Consider the following 14,258-nt stretch of genomic DNA (forward strand, 5'->3'; position numbering starts at 1 on the left):
ATATTTTTCCTTCCGAGCTCTCACAAGGGAACACATTTCAAATAAAAATTTCCCGCTGACAAGGCAAAATGTTTTGTTTCCATTCACCTTTTAGCACTTCTTTTACAATATTCTTCTTTAAAATGTTCTTTAGAGAAGAACTTTTGCAAGTGTCCTTTGGCACAAGGTTCTTTTGCAATAAGAGCCTACACATTTTATTTAATATATATTAGACTAGTACATGTATTAGCATGGTAAGAAAGCTTGGGGTTCACTGAAAGGTTTTTTTTTTTAATGGGGATGCCTTTATCAAAACAACATTTTCCAGAGGAAAAGCTGTATGACCAGAATTCTTTAAAGTAGCATCAGGTACAACTTTGTCCTTTTGCACCAGCTCTGCTGCTGGCTTGAGACTTAGTTAAGATGTCACCTCCGTTCACCTGCAAAAGGGAACAAGAAGCCTCTCTCTCATGGTAACTTAGAGCTAAATGAGGTATATTAGAGATGCCACTACATGCTACAGAAACACCAAAACTAATCCAACAACCACCAGGTGTCATTGCTGGTCTGAAGTTACACATCTTCCCTGAGGGAAGCAGATCTGCACAGCCTTTTTAAGAGGATGATCTCTTGGCCCATTCCACTCCCCCTCCCTATATCCCAGCCCAGGCTCCCGCCAGGACCTGCCATGTGCTTTCGCAGCAGGCAGGACAAGACCACGCTATAAAGCATCTGTGCCTGCCCAGCGCTCTAATTCAGGAATGAGCCTAAATAAACAGTGCTACAGAGCGCTTAGCTACCCCGCCGGCTTTCCTAAACAAACCTGCAGAAAGTTACCTTGAAACACAGTGCTGCGAAGAGGACAACGAGGCAAGTTCTGGTATATCTGTTACTGTGTCTTAAAAAATTCCCCCATCCCCAAAACGGTTTCACTTCTTAGTCAGGGTACGGTAACAGATAGTGTGAAGACTCCTCCACTGGCTCAGCACACAGTCATCCAACTTAGCATACATCTCCTTCACTCTCCATCTCCAGCTAGATCTTCCCTGCGAGCGTGCCCGTGTCCTCACGCTCGCTCCCAGGCGAGCGGCGGGAAGCCCTTCTCCCTCCCAGCCCCACGCAGGGCAGAAAGGGAAGCGCAAGGAGAGCAGAGCTTACTGGCGAGTTGTCAGGGGACCAAGAGACGAAGAGCCACTCATAGCCCTGGGCGTTCTGGCTGTCCAGGCGGTACAGGATGTAACACGGCTGCTGCTCATCCAGCAGCGGCAACACAAAGGCATCGTAATCCACATCCCAGCGCCGGGACAGTTCTTTGTGTGCTCCCAACACGAGCTGTTCTGGAAGGAGAAGAAAGAAAACACGATGCATTACAAAAGGCAAGACTTGGCTCACGGTCCAGGACTGCAGAACAGCCTCTCTAGGGCTTCCTGTAACTTCAGGGCTCAGCTGTTGAGAATGATGCCTCTGCCATCCCCCACAAAAACAGATCAAGGCACTACAGTCTCTAACCATGGGCGCATGTGTGCACATGCTCACGGGTGACCAGGCTGGCTTGGAGTCCTGGGAGCCACGCGGGTGGTACCGTCAATGTACACCATCCCTTTTGCAGTTGTCAGCATCCTCCTTCCCCCGAGAGGCTGTGCACGGCCACCAGGAGACCATACCCCTCCACCTCCTCCACTGCCAGCAGGCCAGACCTCCCAGCTCAGTGACACCAGGCCTGTGGCACCAGCCTGTAGCTGGGAAAGGTGCCTTTTTCTCCATGTGTCAGACAAGTGGCACACGGGAGAGGCCTTGTTGCTGCCCCTGCACAGACGCAGGGGCAAGGAAGAGCGAAACAGCAATTGGACTGCAAGAAGAGGTGCCAGCTCAGTGCATGGGACAAGACAACTGGACCAGAAAAGCCAGGTGACAAGGGCTGTGACAGCAGAGCCCATGGCATGCTGCAACTCCCCGGGCAAACACTGCTGTCACGCTGCGACCCAGCCCCGGGACAGCAGGGCTCTTCCCACCACCCCCCTCGGCCCAGCTGCCCTTCCACCGGCAAAGCGATGGGTGCTGGGGCTGGCATCGAAACGAAGCAGGGTCCCTGGCTCTCCCTGTGATGGCAAGAGGAAAGATGAACAACCCCACCAGCAGCCATGGCTTCTGCCTGTGCCTGTCCACCAGCACAGCCCTGGCCGTGCAGCAGGAGCAGTGCCTTCGAGAGGCGAGACACACGCATGGCCACGAGGCACGTGACCTTCAGGAGCAGACCGGATCAATCCGAAACACCACCGGCAATTGCCATGTCTTTCATCAGCTGAACAGGCCCCTCACATCTGTTTGTATTAAAAGCCTCATCAGCAGGCAAACAGCTGGATGAGAAGGCACTGCCAGTGGGGACGGGCCCTGGACAATCCTGACACCATGCCAAAGCCTCGGCGACCTCGGGAATGGCAGGCAGGGAGGGCGAGAGCTCCCAGCCTCCTGTCTGCCCACAGAGAGGTTAAAGGCATGCACCAAAACAAGGTCTGGAGCCAAACTCTGGCTCCCTCCTTGGCTGCAGCTTCCCCACTCCAGGATCACAGCTTGGACACAACCGCTGAGCACCGGGTAGCAGCTTGTGGTTCAACCCAGCCTGCGGACAAGGGCAGGAACCTGCCATTTGCATGCCACTTATTTCCCACCCACTTGCAGCGCGACGCTGGAGAACTGGCTGCATCTCTCAGCTTCTCACCCTACAGCAGTTCCTCTGGCTTTCAAACAACGACCGCAAACAGCTCTGCTCCACCATCTCCCCAGGAGCCTGTTTCCGTTTGGGCTGTGGCAGCCTTGGAGGGCCTGGCTTTCTCTCTACATCCCATGGCCTCTATCCAAGCACCTCTTCCCCTCTCGTGCTCCTCACTGTGGGGGGTCTCCTCTTGGCAGAGACCACCAACAGCTATGCAGTGGCCTTCTCACTCTGCTCCCTCTAGCTGTGTGGCCCTCAACCTCTCCCTCCTTGACAGCAGCTCAGGGCTGCAAGGACTGGGGGAATGGATCCATGAATGAATGAATGAATGAAACCTCCTGCCTCTTCAGCAGGGGAATCTCGACGGGCTTTGGTGCTAGAGGACCTCTCCAACTCTGCTGATCCAGGACACGGTGCCATGTGGAACCAGGTCTGGCTAGATGCAGGGTGCTGAAGAAAGAGCCCATAGCAAAAGCCAAACAGGCCGGGAAGATGAGCTAAAGCTACCCTCATCAAGCTCTCCATAATCTCAGAAGTATCAGAATCAGAGAAGACACCCAAAGCCCACGCCCGTGGGAACTGGAGGCTTCCCACAGACACAGACACCCTGGCTCGGCTGCAAGGCATGCAAAGCTCCAGTTTGTGGGACACGGTGTGGAGGGCAGAGACATTTCACAAGGCTCCGACCACCTCTCCTGGTCTCCTTACCAGCTCCTCGTACACCCCAGAGCGTAAACTGTGCCACTGCTGCTCAGCACGCCCAGTGCCACCTTGCAGCCGGTGCCGTGCTCCTGCTGGGGAGGGCATCCACATCCCTGCAGATATTATCCTGGCTGCAAGAGCCAGCAAGGCCCAGGGCAGCTGTAGCTGCAGATCACTTGTGTCCATACACACGTCTGTCCGTACGGACTTCTGGAGGCCTGGAGCAGTGGTACCTACTGTCCCGGGGTAACGGGAGGTGTGGGAAAAGGCGCTGGCACTCACCGACACTGCCTCACCCCGCGGCAGCGGGAAGAGCACGGCCGGTCCAACCTCCCAGGGTCCACGCGAGCAGGCAGAGCCGGCCTCTGCCGGCCGATTTCCCCCGCAGCCAGGGCAAAGAGGCTGTCCCCACGGCGGTGGCACCGGTGCTCTCGCCCTTCCTGGCCTCCCCGGCCAGCCCTGCCGGTGCCAGGGTTGCTAAGAGCACCAGGGTCTCTGGAAGTGACCTACATATTTCAGACACGTGGTAGCGTCTCAAGTGTCTGAAGCATATTTTTTTTCCACTGGCACAGAAGTATAAACAGGGCTGGGAGCCCCAAATGCCAAGCAGAGCGCTCAGGCACGCGGGCAGCGCTCGGCTCCCGCTGGCCGGGGGGCACGGGAGCAGGATGCGCCTGGAGATGGCACACCCAGCACCGTGGCGTAGCCATCTCCCTGCTCCGGGCTACATGCAGCACACGCTGCCCCGCACCCGTTTTGCCCACCAGGCTGGGAACGGGTGACTTGAGTCAAAAATAGACCAGTTTCAGCTCTTCTGAGTACCCTCCCCCTATTGGGGGGTGGGAGAATAAATAACCCAAACTCACAGGATTTAACAGATTCAAACACTAGCACAGGCATCCTATAAACACAAAAGATCTGTGCAGGCCAAACCAAAGCAGGAATGAAAGCTTGGGAAGGACCCAGAGAAAAGCAACCGCTCAGCAGAGCCCAGCATTTGGCGAGCCCTGCTGCTAGGAAGGGGCGGCAGGCTGGCTGCCAGGCTGCAGCTACGTTTCTGCCAAACGGCGTATTTTATTGCTGCTTTAGACGCAGAAGGGTTGGGGGGAGACTTTGCGACTCAAAAAAAGATTCAGGAAAAAATCTTTTGGAGGCTTTCCCCAGGCCATGGCCCCGTTGGGGTCCACGAAGGCTGGAAGCCCAAGACCAGGAGAAACGTCCGGGCGAGGCAGACGCTTGGAGAAGCTGACGCCGCGGCAGGAACGGGACCCGAGCGCGCCCTCGCCCTCTGCGGCACGCTGGCTTCCCGCAGAAGCGAGCTGTGGCCTCAGGCCAAGCCGAGCAGCGCCTCTGCACACTCCCCGATGGCGCGCGGCAGCCAGGGAGCCCAGCGAGCAGCGTGGGAATGCACCGCGGACGCGGCTGCTCGCCCTCCCCGGGCCGAAGGGCGCCAACGCCGAGAGCCCAGCCCCGCTGCTCTCCGACAGGAGTCGCGCCCAGGGGGTGCCCGGCCGGGGGGACAGACCCCCACGCGAGGGAGCGGGACGGGGCGAGCTAGCAGGGGCTGCTGATGGGCGAGAACGCCTCTGCCGGCACCGCCGTGAGCCTGCCCCGGCACGCAGGGACAGACAGCCGGCCCATGCTCCCGGAGGAGAGTCGGCAGGGGAGGACAGGGGCTGCTCGCCATGCGGACAACCCCTTGGCTCAGGCACTGCGGGCTTGCGGACATGATCTTTGCGGAGAAGCCTGGAAGAAACCAATTCCCAACATACTCCAAATCCCTTGCAAAATGAACGTGAAAGTACCGAGAAGAAACACAAACAATCGGAAGCCTGATTAGGGAAGGGAGAGCAGGGTAATTCAGAGGAACCATTGCCAGGGTCAATAAGACAAGACGTTTCAGGAGGGAGTTTCCCAGGGCACTGAGCGTTGGCCCAGATCTGCTGCCCCTGAACCAGGGACAAACCTCTCACCTTCACTCACTCCAGAGATTATGACTGGGTGTTTAAGGAGAACAGAGTGAGGGAAAGAAAAACTGATCTAGGATTTCTTACAATATTCCAGCTAGAAAACACCCACACTGAACAGCTGCTGGCTGCACGTGACCTGGCGGCAATTAAAAACACCCCAACCCAACAACAACCAGCAGTGAACAGTCAAAAGACAACTACCACAATGAACAGCAGACTGCTTCTCCGCATGTGCTACAAGGTGAAACCTGCTGCGGGAAAAACCAGCGCGTGACTCAGGGGCACCCGGCACCGGCTGACCTACGCGCTGCCACTGTAGCGCTGGAGAAGCCACGGCGGCTTCAACTCATCCGCAACACGAACCCGCCGCAGAACGGCTGCCACGGCCCCACTCACACGCTGCGCTGCCTCGCGCAGGTCCTCCGGGTGATGCCAGGCGCATCACGTACGAGCCACAGGCACAGCGAAGGGGCCTCTGTAGCCGAGGTTAACACGACGGCGTGAGCATGAGCGGAAACCTCAGCTCTGGTCGCTGCCTCCCAAGCAACTCTGACGTTTCCGACTGCCAGCCTGGCCAGCCCAGCCCGCTCGCTGCCTCTCCCGGCCAGGCGCAGTCCGGCCCAGCCGACGCGCGCCCTGAGCGTGCAAGCCCAGCACTACTGTTTGCAGTGACTCTTTGGTGCTGCTTCTCCAGCAAAGCAGCTCTCTCCTAACCCTTCCATCTCGGCAGCTGCAAACTATCCCTCTTTCAAAGCCCACCGCAGGAAAGCTGGGATGGCATTAAGAGCTGCCGCATCCCCATGCCAGTCCCAGGAGGGTGACCAAGCCCGGCTGATTCAGGCACGCCAACACACAGCCACAGTCAGGAAGCTACAGCTGGAGGGGAGCCAGCCCGGCTTGGGGAGGCACCTCCGGCTTCAGCAGTCAGTTCCAAAACTGAGCAAATAAACAACACATGTCCTCTCCCATCTGGATGTCAAGAAACGCATGTGGAGCCTCCTGATCCTCGAGAGAGGGAGCATGCAGGCTCAGGACTCCTCCAGGATGCGCGTGGAGGTCACAGCCCCTGTTGCAAGAGGGAAGGGGGGCACTTTCAGCAGAGATGGCAAACAAGTCACTGAATACTCCAACAACTAGTTTTGTGCCTGACTTTATCCCCAAGTCACTTCAAACTGCTTCTGCTTTCATGCAACACAGGGTAGAAAATACTTTTTTAGTTGAGTCAAACAGAAGAATAAAGTGTTGGTCACTCCACCTTTGGGATAAATTACTCCTACCCTCTGGCACCATCAGACTAAGGCATTTTCTTCACAGAGAGCAGAAGAAGCCTTCCCTCCTCAACACAGCCCTGTGATGGCATCAGCTACCACATGCTAAAACCTGCAATTATTTGTTCATGAAGGACACATGATGCCAGCAAGGGCTGCTAAAGGTAAGGCACAAAAATCAGAGCAATTCCAAACATACACTCCACGAGTATCTTCCCACAGCCTCAGAGCAAACTTCTACCATGACAGCTTTCCCTGGCATGAGCTTGGTCTAGCTTTCTCTGCTCTCTCCACATCCTCGTGCGAGGAACTCTTGACAAGACAGGAACAGCAGGAGATTCCTAGGTACCCCAAGGGCAGCAGTGAGGCTTTTGCACTCATTGCACACATAAGCCTGCGTCTTGACGGCAGGACACCACAAACCCAAGGGAGCTTTCCTGCACGTTGGACAGGGGGAACACTTGCAAAAAGCAGACTAGGCTTCAAGCTTCGAGACAATTAGCAACTTGCTCAGAGCCATTCTGCCAGTCCTTCCCCAGAGAGGTACCACCATGCCACATATGGTCCACAGACATGCCCAGCCTGCACTTTCAGCACAGAAATGGTGCAAAAATACTTTACCTTCAACAGAACTGTTTGGAGAAAGAGAAGAGAGTCATAAAAAGTCAAGGTACTCCTAAAACAAATGAAGCAGCCATGGAAAAAAATACTCCTCTGTCCCAAGACCTGGGCTCACACAGAGACCACAGTGAATTTCTCCTGGCCAAACCCACTGGCAGCTTGCAGGTGTCCCCATTTGCTAAGTGACCCAAAAGCCTATGCACAAGGTGACTCTCCTCCCCCATATTCCTGCTCCAAATCAGTGCTGATCCTCTCCAAGTCACAATTCCCAAGCTGTGTGCAAGTCAGGCTCAAACACAGTGTTTGAAGGAACCAGACCTCAGCAGTGTTGTCAGCAACCTGCACCACAATCCAGGGATTTTCACTAGGTTGGAGGACCTACTTCTGCCATTCCACAAATGCCACGCTGTGCCAGCCCAGGCACCAACTCCAGCGTTCGGTCCTGCAACAAGTCCGACAAGTAGGAGCTGAATTGCTTCAAGGATTACAAGTCTGACCTCAAGACTTGACAGGTTCTGGAGACGCACAAGTCATTTTGAAAACAAAAATAAAAAGAATGATCAGACTTCTCTTTTCAGAGACAGCAGGACTTCCTGAACTGTATCGATTCTCTTCAAGGCCAGCACGGACAGGAGTTGTTAGCAGGCATGATCAGTGGGTGCTTGCAGAGAGCACCTCTGCTCCCTGTGAAGAGAGGGAGCAACATGGATCAAAAGCCAAGTACCCGCTGCCCCCAAAGTTCGCTCTGCTTAGGAACATCTCCAGCATCACTCCTTAGCTTTTCTTGCTTCTTAGAGTGCTTCCTCCCCCAGCCTCTTTGCAGTTCAACTCAATCACCAGGCTCCGTTCAGGGCAAGTTTTCCTCCCTAGCCCATGCAGCAAAGCAAAAGGCACTACAGCATTTTTCCATGCACAACCTGGGATGGCTGGTGTTCCCGTTAGCCCAGGAAGTGTCAGAAAAGGGAACTGCCTTCACCAAGCCACGGTCTTTAGAGATGGAGACTGTCACCAGCTATTTCTGCTGCAGTCTGAAGACACGGGGACACTTCTGTGTGCATGAGCATCAGTAAGACGGAAGAAACAGGCACCTCGCACCCAATTTTGACATGCTTCATTTCCACAGAGCTCTGCTGCTGGAAAACACTAGTTGTTCTCCTCAAGATCGAAGCAGATGTAGCTGGGGAGCGGATGGCGGTGGAATGGGGCTGTGTTCAAGCCTTCAGGCCCTGCCAAGCCCGGAAGCGTAACCACACATGAATGGAAACACTTCCTCTCTGCCCCGACAGCCCCGCCACCCTTCACGGAGACACCCGAGCGCAGCCGGGAGGGTTTCTGGCCCTCGAGCCGTGCCCGACACTCGGCTGCATGCAGGCTCCCTTGCTCATGCCCGTAAAAGGCAGCCCTGCCTGCAGCGCTGGCCTCCCGAGCACTGGGGAACGGCGTGGGACCCAGGAGCACCATGAGGCAGAAGAGGACCAGCTCCCTCAGAGCCCCCTGCTCCTTCAAGCCCCATCGCCCGCAGACGAGGAGCTGTGATACACAGGCATACCAGCGGTCCCAGGACTGCCTCAGAGCCACCGTTTGAAAGGCTCCCAGACAACCACCACCACTGTGGGCGTGCAAAGAATCTCACCCCCAGCGAGGAAAGCCCCATCAGGGCAAGATCATCAAGAAGGCTGTGCTGAGACACCTGCACACACCTAGGTGTGACTAGGACAGATTCCCCCCATCATGGAAAAACACTTTGTACCAAAAATCGCTTTCATGCCCGTAAAACGTTGCTAAGCTTCCCAGGGCAGCCTCAGAGCAGCAGCCAGCTCTGCCAGACAACTTCACGAGCACCAGCGGCTTGCTGTGGGTTCACTCGCCTCCCTGCGCAGCGGCTCCCAGCTGGGAAGCCGCGTGTGACCTGCTCCTGCCAGAGCAGCGGCTGGCGGGAAGCAGCAGACAGGGGAACAGACGGGCAGGTCAACAGACACCACAGCACAGCTGTTCTCCAGGCACCGTCTCCACCAGACTTCAGCTTCTCTCAGCAGTACCAGTCCGCAGCCAGACTCAAGAGCAACGTCAGTGTAAAGAGCCTGCTTTAAAAGCATTGCTCGGCCGCAGCCGTTGTCCTGGGGACATGCAGGGGATGCCCAGAGCATCTGCTGTAACATGCAGAAGGCTCCTTTTACTTCTTCCTCTCCTTCCACATACTGTTGCCTGCTCTGACATGCACTGCAGTAGCATTTGGGACCGTAAACAGGCGTAAACCTGTGCACAAGCTTCCTCCAAATGAAGTTACAGACATAGCCCAAGATGTTTCTAGGCGAGTGCCACTGCTCAGGACACCCAGTGGGGCTGGCTTGCACGGCACGCCTGTTCCTTGCTCTGGTCTGCCTGCACCCGCTCCTGATCCACTGGTCAAGCATCCTGTCCCAAGACAGATAACCCTTAGGGCAGAAGTCCCCTCCACAACCCATTTGGCAGGGCTGGAGGCTCCGCTTCTCCATCCCCTCCACAGGCATGGCAGCTGGTAAGTCCTCCTGGCTGGCTCAGAGTCTCTCTCTTCCAGGGTCAGCAGGCCCAAGTCCGTCTGTCCAGCTGCGATGTCCACCTGGGGGCTTATTCCTGCATGACGCTTTTCTCCTCATGCTACAGAGGAAGAGCCGTGGCACAGGGGGAACTAGGCAACTTGCCCCAAGTCACACGGGTGGCAGTGGCAGGGGAAGTGATGGGAGGCGCTCGAGTCATGTCAGCAGCATCACCACCGACTTGCTCCCTGTGGGCCAAGCCCTCTCCGGTGTGGAGGTGCTCCCAGCTCACCTCCTTCCACCTGCCTCCTCAGGAGGCTCCGACTCTGGAGCTGCTCAGCGGGGACGCTCGCTGTTCGAGGCGGCGCAGGAGCCAGCACTGTGCAGTGCGGCTCAGGCATTTCTGCACCTCTGCACGACAAGACACCCAAGCAACTCTGGACATGATCTGCAGGGGGTATCCAGACAGATCCTGCTGGGCTGGGAGCAGCCAGGGTGGCAGTTGCTGGTCTAGGCCTGGGAGAAGGAGGCAGTGGCAGCTGGGGATGGGGAGGGCTGGACCCAGACACACAAACACTGCCAAATGCGGCTGGTCTATAAAGCAGCTGCTGACAATGACACATCGCACAGATAAATATATCCCATTCAGTCCGAGCGGAGATGGTGGAATATGGTTTCCATTGATGGTAAAGAGTCTCTCTTGCTGGCAGCACTAGCCACAATCTGAAGTCAGCACTGTAAGTCCTCGCACCTTAATTACAGGCTGAGCCTTTATGACTTATCTTAACAGAAGCCTGACTCCCTCTTCTCAAAAGGAAAAGGAGCTGAAAGAGCAAAATCACTGCAAAGAGATCTTCCAAATTCAGGGCTACGTTGCTCTTCCAAAAGAGGCTTTATGCTTCTTAAACCCTAGACCACTCTGCAGGTTGAAATGGGCCCTTTAAGACAACTCCCTCCCAGCTCCTGCAGCCACATTCAGTGCTGGAGGCGGGAGCACAGATTACATGTCTCTCTCAATGTTTGCTGCTTTGTGTTCACAGAGCTACAGCGCAAGGTTATTCTTGGTTTTACTCGAGGACTGTCTGCCAGATCAGGGCTCCTTCACGCTAGAGCAGAGGAGAGGGATCATCTCTGCCCTGCAAGACACTGGGGTTTAGACACATCCACAAGCCCTGGCGGTGCCAAGCTGAACACCCTCCTGCAATTTGGAGCAGCAGTGCTCCCAAAGCACTGGGAGGAAGGGAGCCCAAAAGTCGTGTTGGCTGCTGAGCTCCAGCACGGCTGAAGCAAACCACTTCACACTTACCAGTGCCTGGACTCCCCACCTGATGGAGCCCGTGACAGCGGCTTGGCAGGGCACTAACATCCGCATTCACACGAGAAAAATCATTCATGCAACTGTATGAGACTGAGGTTATGGAAAAACCTACACCACACGGGTTCCCCGCTGAGATGCTAAATCAGTGCTTTGTTCCATTTGCTTATTCGATAAATATAGAGGCATCTCAAAGTCACCTTCCGACGGGCCAAACGCAAGCAGGCCTGCACACTGGGCTACATGCAGCCCCCAGCATAACACCAGCAGAAAGAACCAGGTGCTGCAGTCAGGTGGGTTTAATGGCCATATCTCCCATTGCTGCTTTTAAGAGCTGGGAGAGCCTGCAAGCACAGCCAAGGGTGGAGAGCTCAGCCGTGCTCCAGGCAGCCAAGGTGCTGGGCCAAGGCACCTTCTCCTGCCCATCTCTGCCTGCATTCAGGGAAGGACAGAGCATACACCTAATTCGGGATGCCTCTTCCAGGGGGGGACGGGACAGCTGTGGAATAGGCCATGCATCACTCCCGCAGCTCAACAGCTCAGCAGGAAATGCTCAGGCACTCTCCCCCCGCCTTCTTTGCGGGGAGCACAAGCCACTCTGCATGCTGCCATCTCTGAACGCCCCTGTTGCTTTGGGAGGCTGCCACCCACTTTGCACATGTTTCTATAGCACCTGTCACCACGGCAGCCTATTGCAGGGCTCCCTGCAACGCAGCACTTCGCTTTAGAGGCAGTAAAAGCCACCCAGAGCCCAGCACCTATCTCAGCTCATGAGCACAGACACCAACATCAGGCACAGCTGCTCCAACAGCAAAGTCACTGCCTATGCTGAACAGTGGCAGCGTGCCTGAGTCACCCCAGCAGAGGCTTCGGGGCTCTGCCTGCTGAAAGCTGCTCGCCAGCACATCCCCCAGCAAGGATCGACAGCAACCCCAATTTTGCACTTGTAGCGCTTCATCCATGTCCCCCCTGCTCTGTGCTCGCTGGTCTATTCTGGCCTGCTGCATTCCAGAAACCCCCAGCAGGACTTTCCACGGGGTCTCCAGAAACACAAGTCCTCTTCCACGACGCCACATTCAGCTACAGCCATAAAGTGGAAAGGAGGAGACGTGAAATAGAGACACAAAACAGCATAAATCAAAGCACTGAAAAACAGGACTTACCATCCTCAATGATGACTTTGATGAGCCGAATGGAACCATTTCGGGCTTTGGCAAAAAAGTCCCTTAATTCCGTGGTTGCTGAAAGAACCAGAAACATTGTGGTCAGATTTAGCAATCAAACCAGTTGTTACGCTGCTCTTCAATGGGAGAGCAGCACAGGCTGTGGAGATAAGGAACTTGGCAGGACAAAAACTTAAAAAAAAAACAAAAAAAACACTAGTGCAAAAGATAGTTATAAAAATAATGATAATACAAAAACCAAACAACTGGCTTCATTAGCCTTTCATCAGTGGCAGTGAAGAGCTGCGTCTCCCAGAGGCTTCACAGTTAAATAGCAGCTGGGAGCACATGTGATCCAGGTAACTTGATACTTGGCCTGGGTGAACATAATCACCCAAATTTAGATGATGGCTTGGCTGGTGCAGGCAGGCAGAGCTCAAGTGACAAGTTTATTAACTTTACAGAGCAGCGAGGTTTGCGTGAAGGGTGGCTGGAATATGTCACGACAGGCGGATGGCTCTGACGTCCAGGCCTCATGACAGGCGGCAGCGGTGCTGCCGAGCCCCAGCACTGCCTGCTTCCCCAGGCAGCCAGAGGCCAGGACCAATCCAAACTGGAGTCACCAGTTTGGATTTGAGCCCCTCAGGAAGGAAGGGATAACTGCTCCCAGGCTCCGCGAGGGCTCGGGGAGCTCCCCTGTTTGCAAATGTGCAGCAGCGGGGCATAACCTCAGAGGGGGTTACATTCTCGGACACCAGGATCGGCAGCGACCGCCCTGCTCGTTTTAATCATGCCAGCTCGTTCCCTGGCATCTCCGCAGCCACAGCTGCGCAAACCAAGCAAAGCACCCGGGCATTGCTGTACCTGTCGGAAGCGGCACCTGCAAGGCCGGGCCTGGAAAGCTGCCTCTTGCCCGAAGAGCTGTGAGGGGGTGAATAACCAAGCTCAAGCTGGGATTTGGGCTTTCATCTGCCAGAAAGCGTCACTGGCACTGTGCCCCCCCATCCCACCCAGGAAACGCTACGTGGAGGACCTTAGGTGAAGACAACATGAAGAGATGCAGGTTGGAGGGGCTGAGCCCTAGGACAAGGAGCATTTCCAACCCCAGCGCTCAGGCGCCTAGCTCCCATGGAAAGCCAGTTCGGTGACATGCCAAAACACCTCCCCGGGGGGGGGGGGGGGGGGGGGCAGGGGATTCCCTGGCTGACAAGGATACTGCATGGAGAGCTGCGATCAACACGGTTCAAAGCTCCACGGGGAGCACAGACTACTCAGTGTTTCCCAGAGATGAAGGGCTCAGAAAGGCAACCGCCACCAGCCACATGGAGGTCTGTGGGAGAAAACCCACCCAGCAAGGCCCAGAGGTTCCCTGGAGGGGGCCCCTTCCCCGAGCTGCCTTTCTTGACGTGCTTGCTCTGTGTGCACCCATTTCCAAGCAGCGAACCTGGGCATGCCACTTACTCCAGGACACCCCAGCTGGAACATCCCAGTCCATGACTTGCAAGCTGCAGACAGCTCTAGCACTTTTAGAAATACTATAGACACCAGCATTGCAAAGATCAGTTCTCCCCAAGCAGCCACCCCTCTTAGGCCACCTCAGGATCAATGCTTGGATCATTGCAAGCAGCCCCCCATTCCTGTCGCTGTGCCATGCCGCCTTTGCAGTTGGCCTTTCCTAAGCAGTTTGCAGCCGGCCTTTGCAAGAAGGAGCCCTGCTTTGCTCGCCAAGCACCCGCAGAGAAGCCTACAAGCTCTCATGTCCACAGCCCACAGCTTTGCACAGGAAGCTGTCACTACTCAGCTAGCAGAGAACGGTGCAGAAAGATGCTGCGGCCATCACTCGGCACTGCTCAGGATGAGCGGTCCCCTGCCACCAGGGGCCGTATCTGTTCCACTTCAGTCACGCTGGCGTCGTGGACACCGGATACCTGGGCACTGCTGTGGGACAGCTGCAAAGAAAACTCATCCTTGGGCACAAGCCCTGAGCTCCCATGCAGATGCCTCCTGCATC

The 14,258-nt window shown here is 55.7% G+C and overlaps 1 protein-coding gene across 1 annotated transcript in view; it reads right to left on the reverse strand.

The window, feature by feature from the left end:
• Positions 1 to 14,258, reverse strand: part of TWF2 (twinfilin actin binding protein 2) — a 43,886-nt gene that overhangs the window by 15,407 nt on the left and 14,221 nt on the right. The window contains exons 2-3 of the mRNA XM_067303200.1: positions 12,248 to 12,325; positions 1,138 to 1,316 (exon numbers count right to left, since the gene is read on the reverse strand). Coding sequence (XP_067159301.1) covers positions 1,138 to 1,316; positions 12,248 to 12,325 — 257 coding nt within the window. The remainder of the gene's footprint in view (positions 1 to 1,137; positions 1,317 to 12,247; positions 12,326 to 14,258) is intronic.

Source organism: Apteryx mantelli, chromosome 12 (genome assembly GCF_036417845.1).
Source record: "Apteryx mantelli isolate bAptMan1 chromosome 12, bAptMan1.hap1, whole genome shotgun sequence".
Taxonomy (NCBI): Eukaryota; Metazoa; Chordata; class Aves; order Apterygiformes; family Apterygidae; genus Apteryx; species Apteryx mantelli.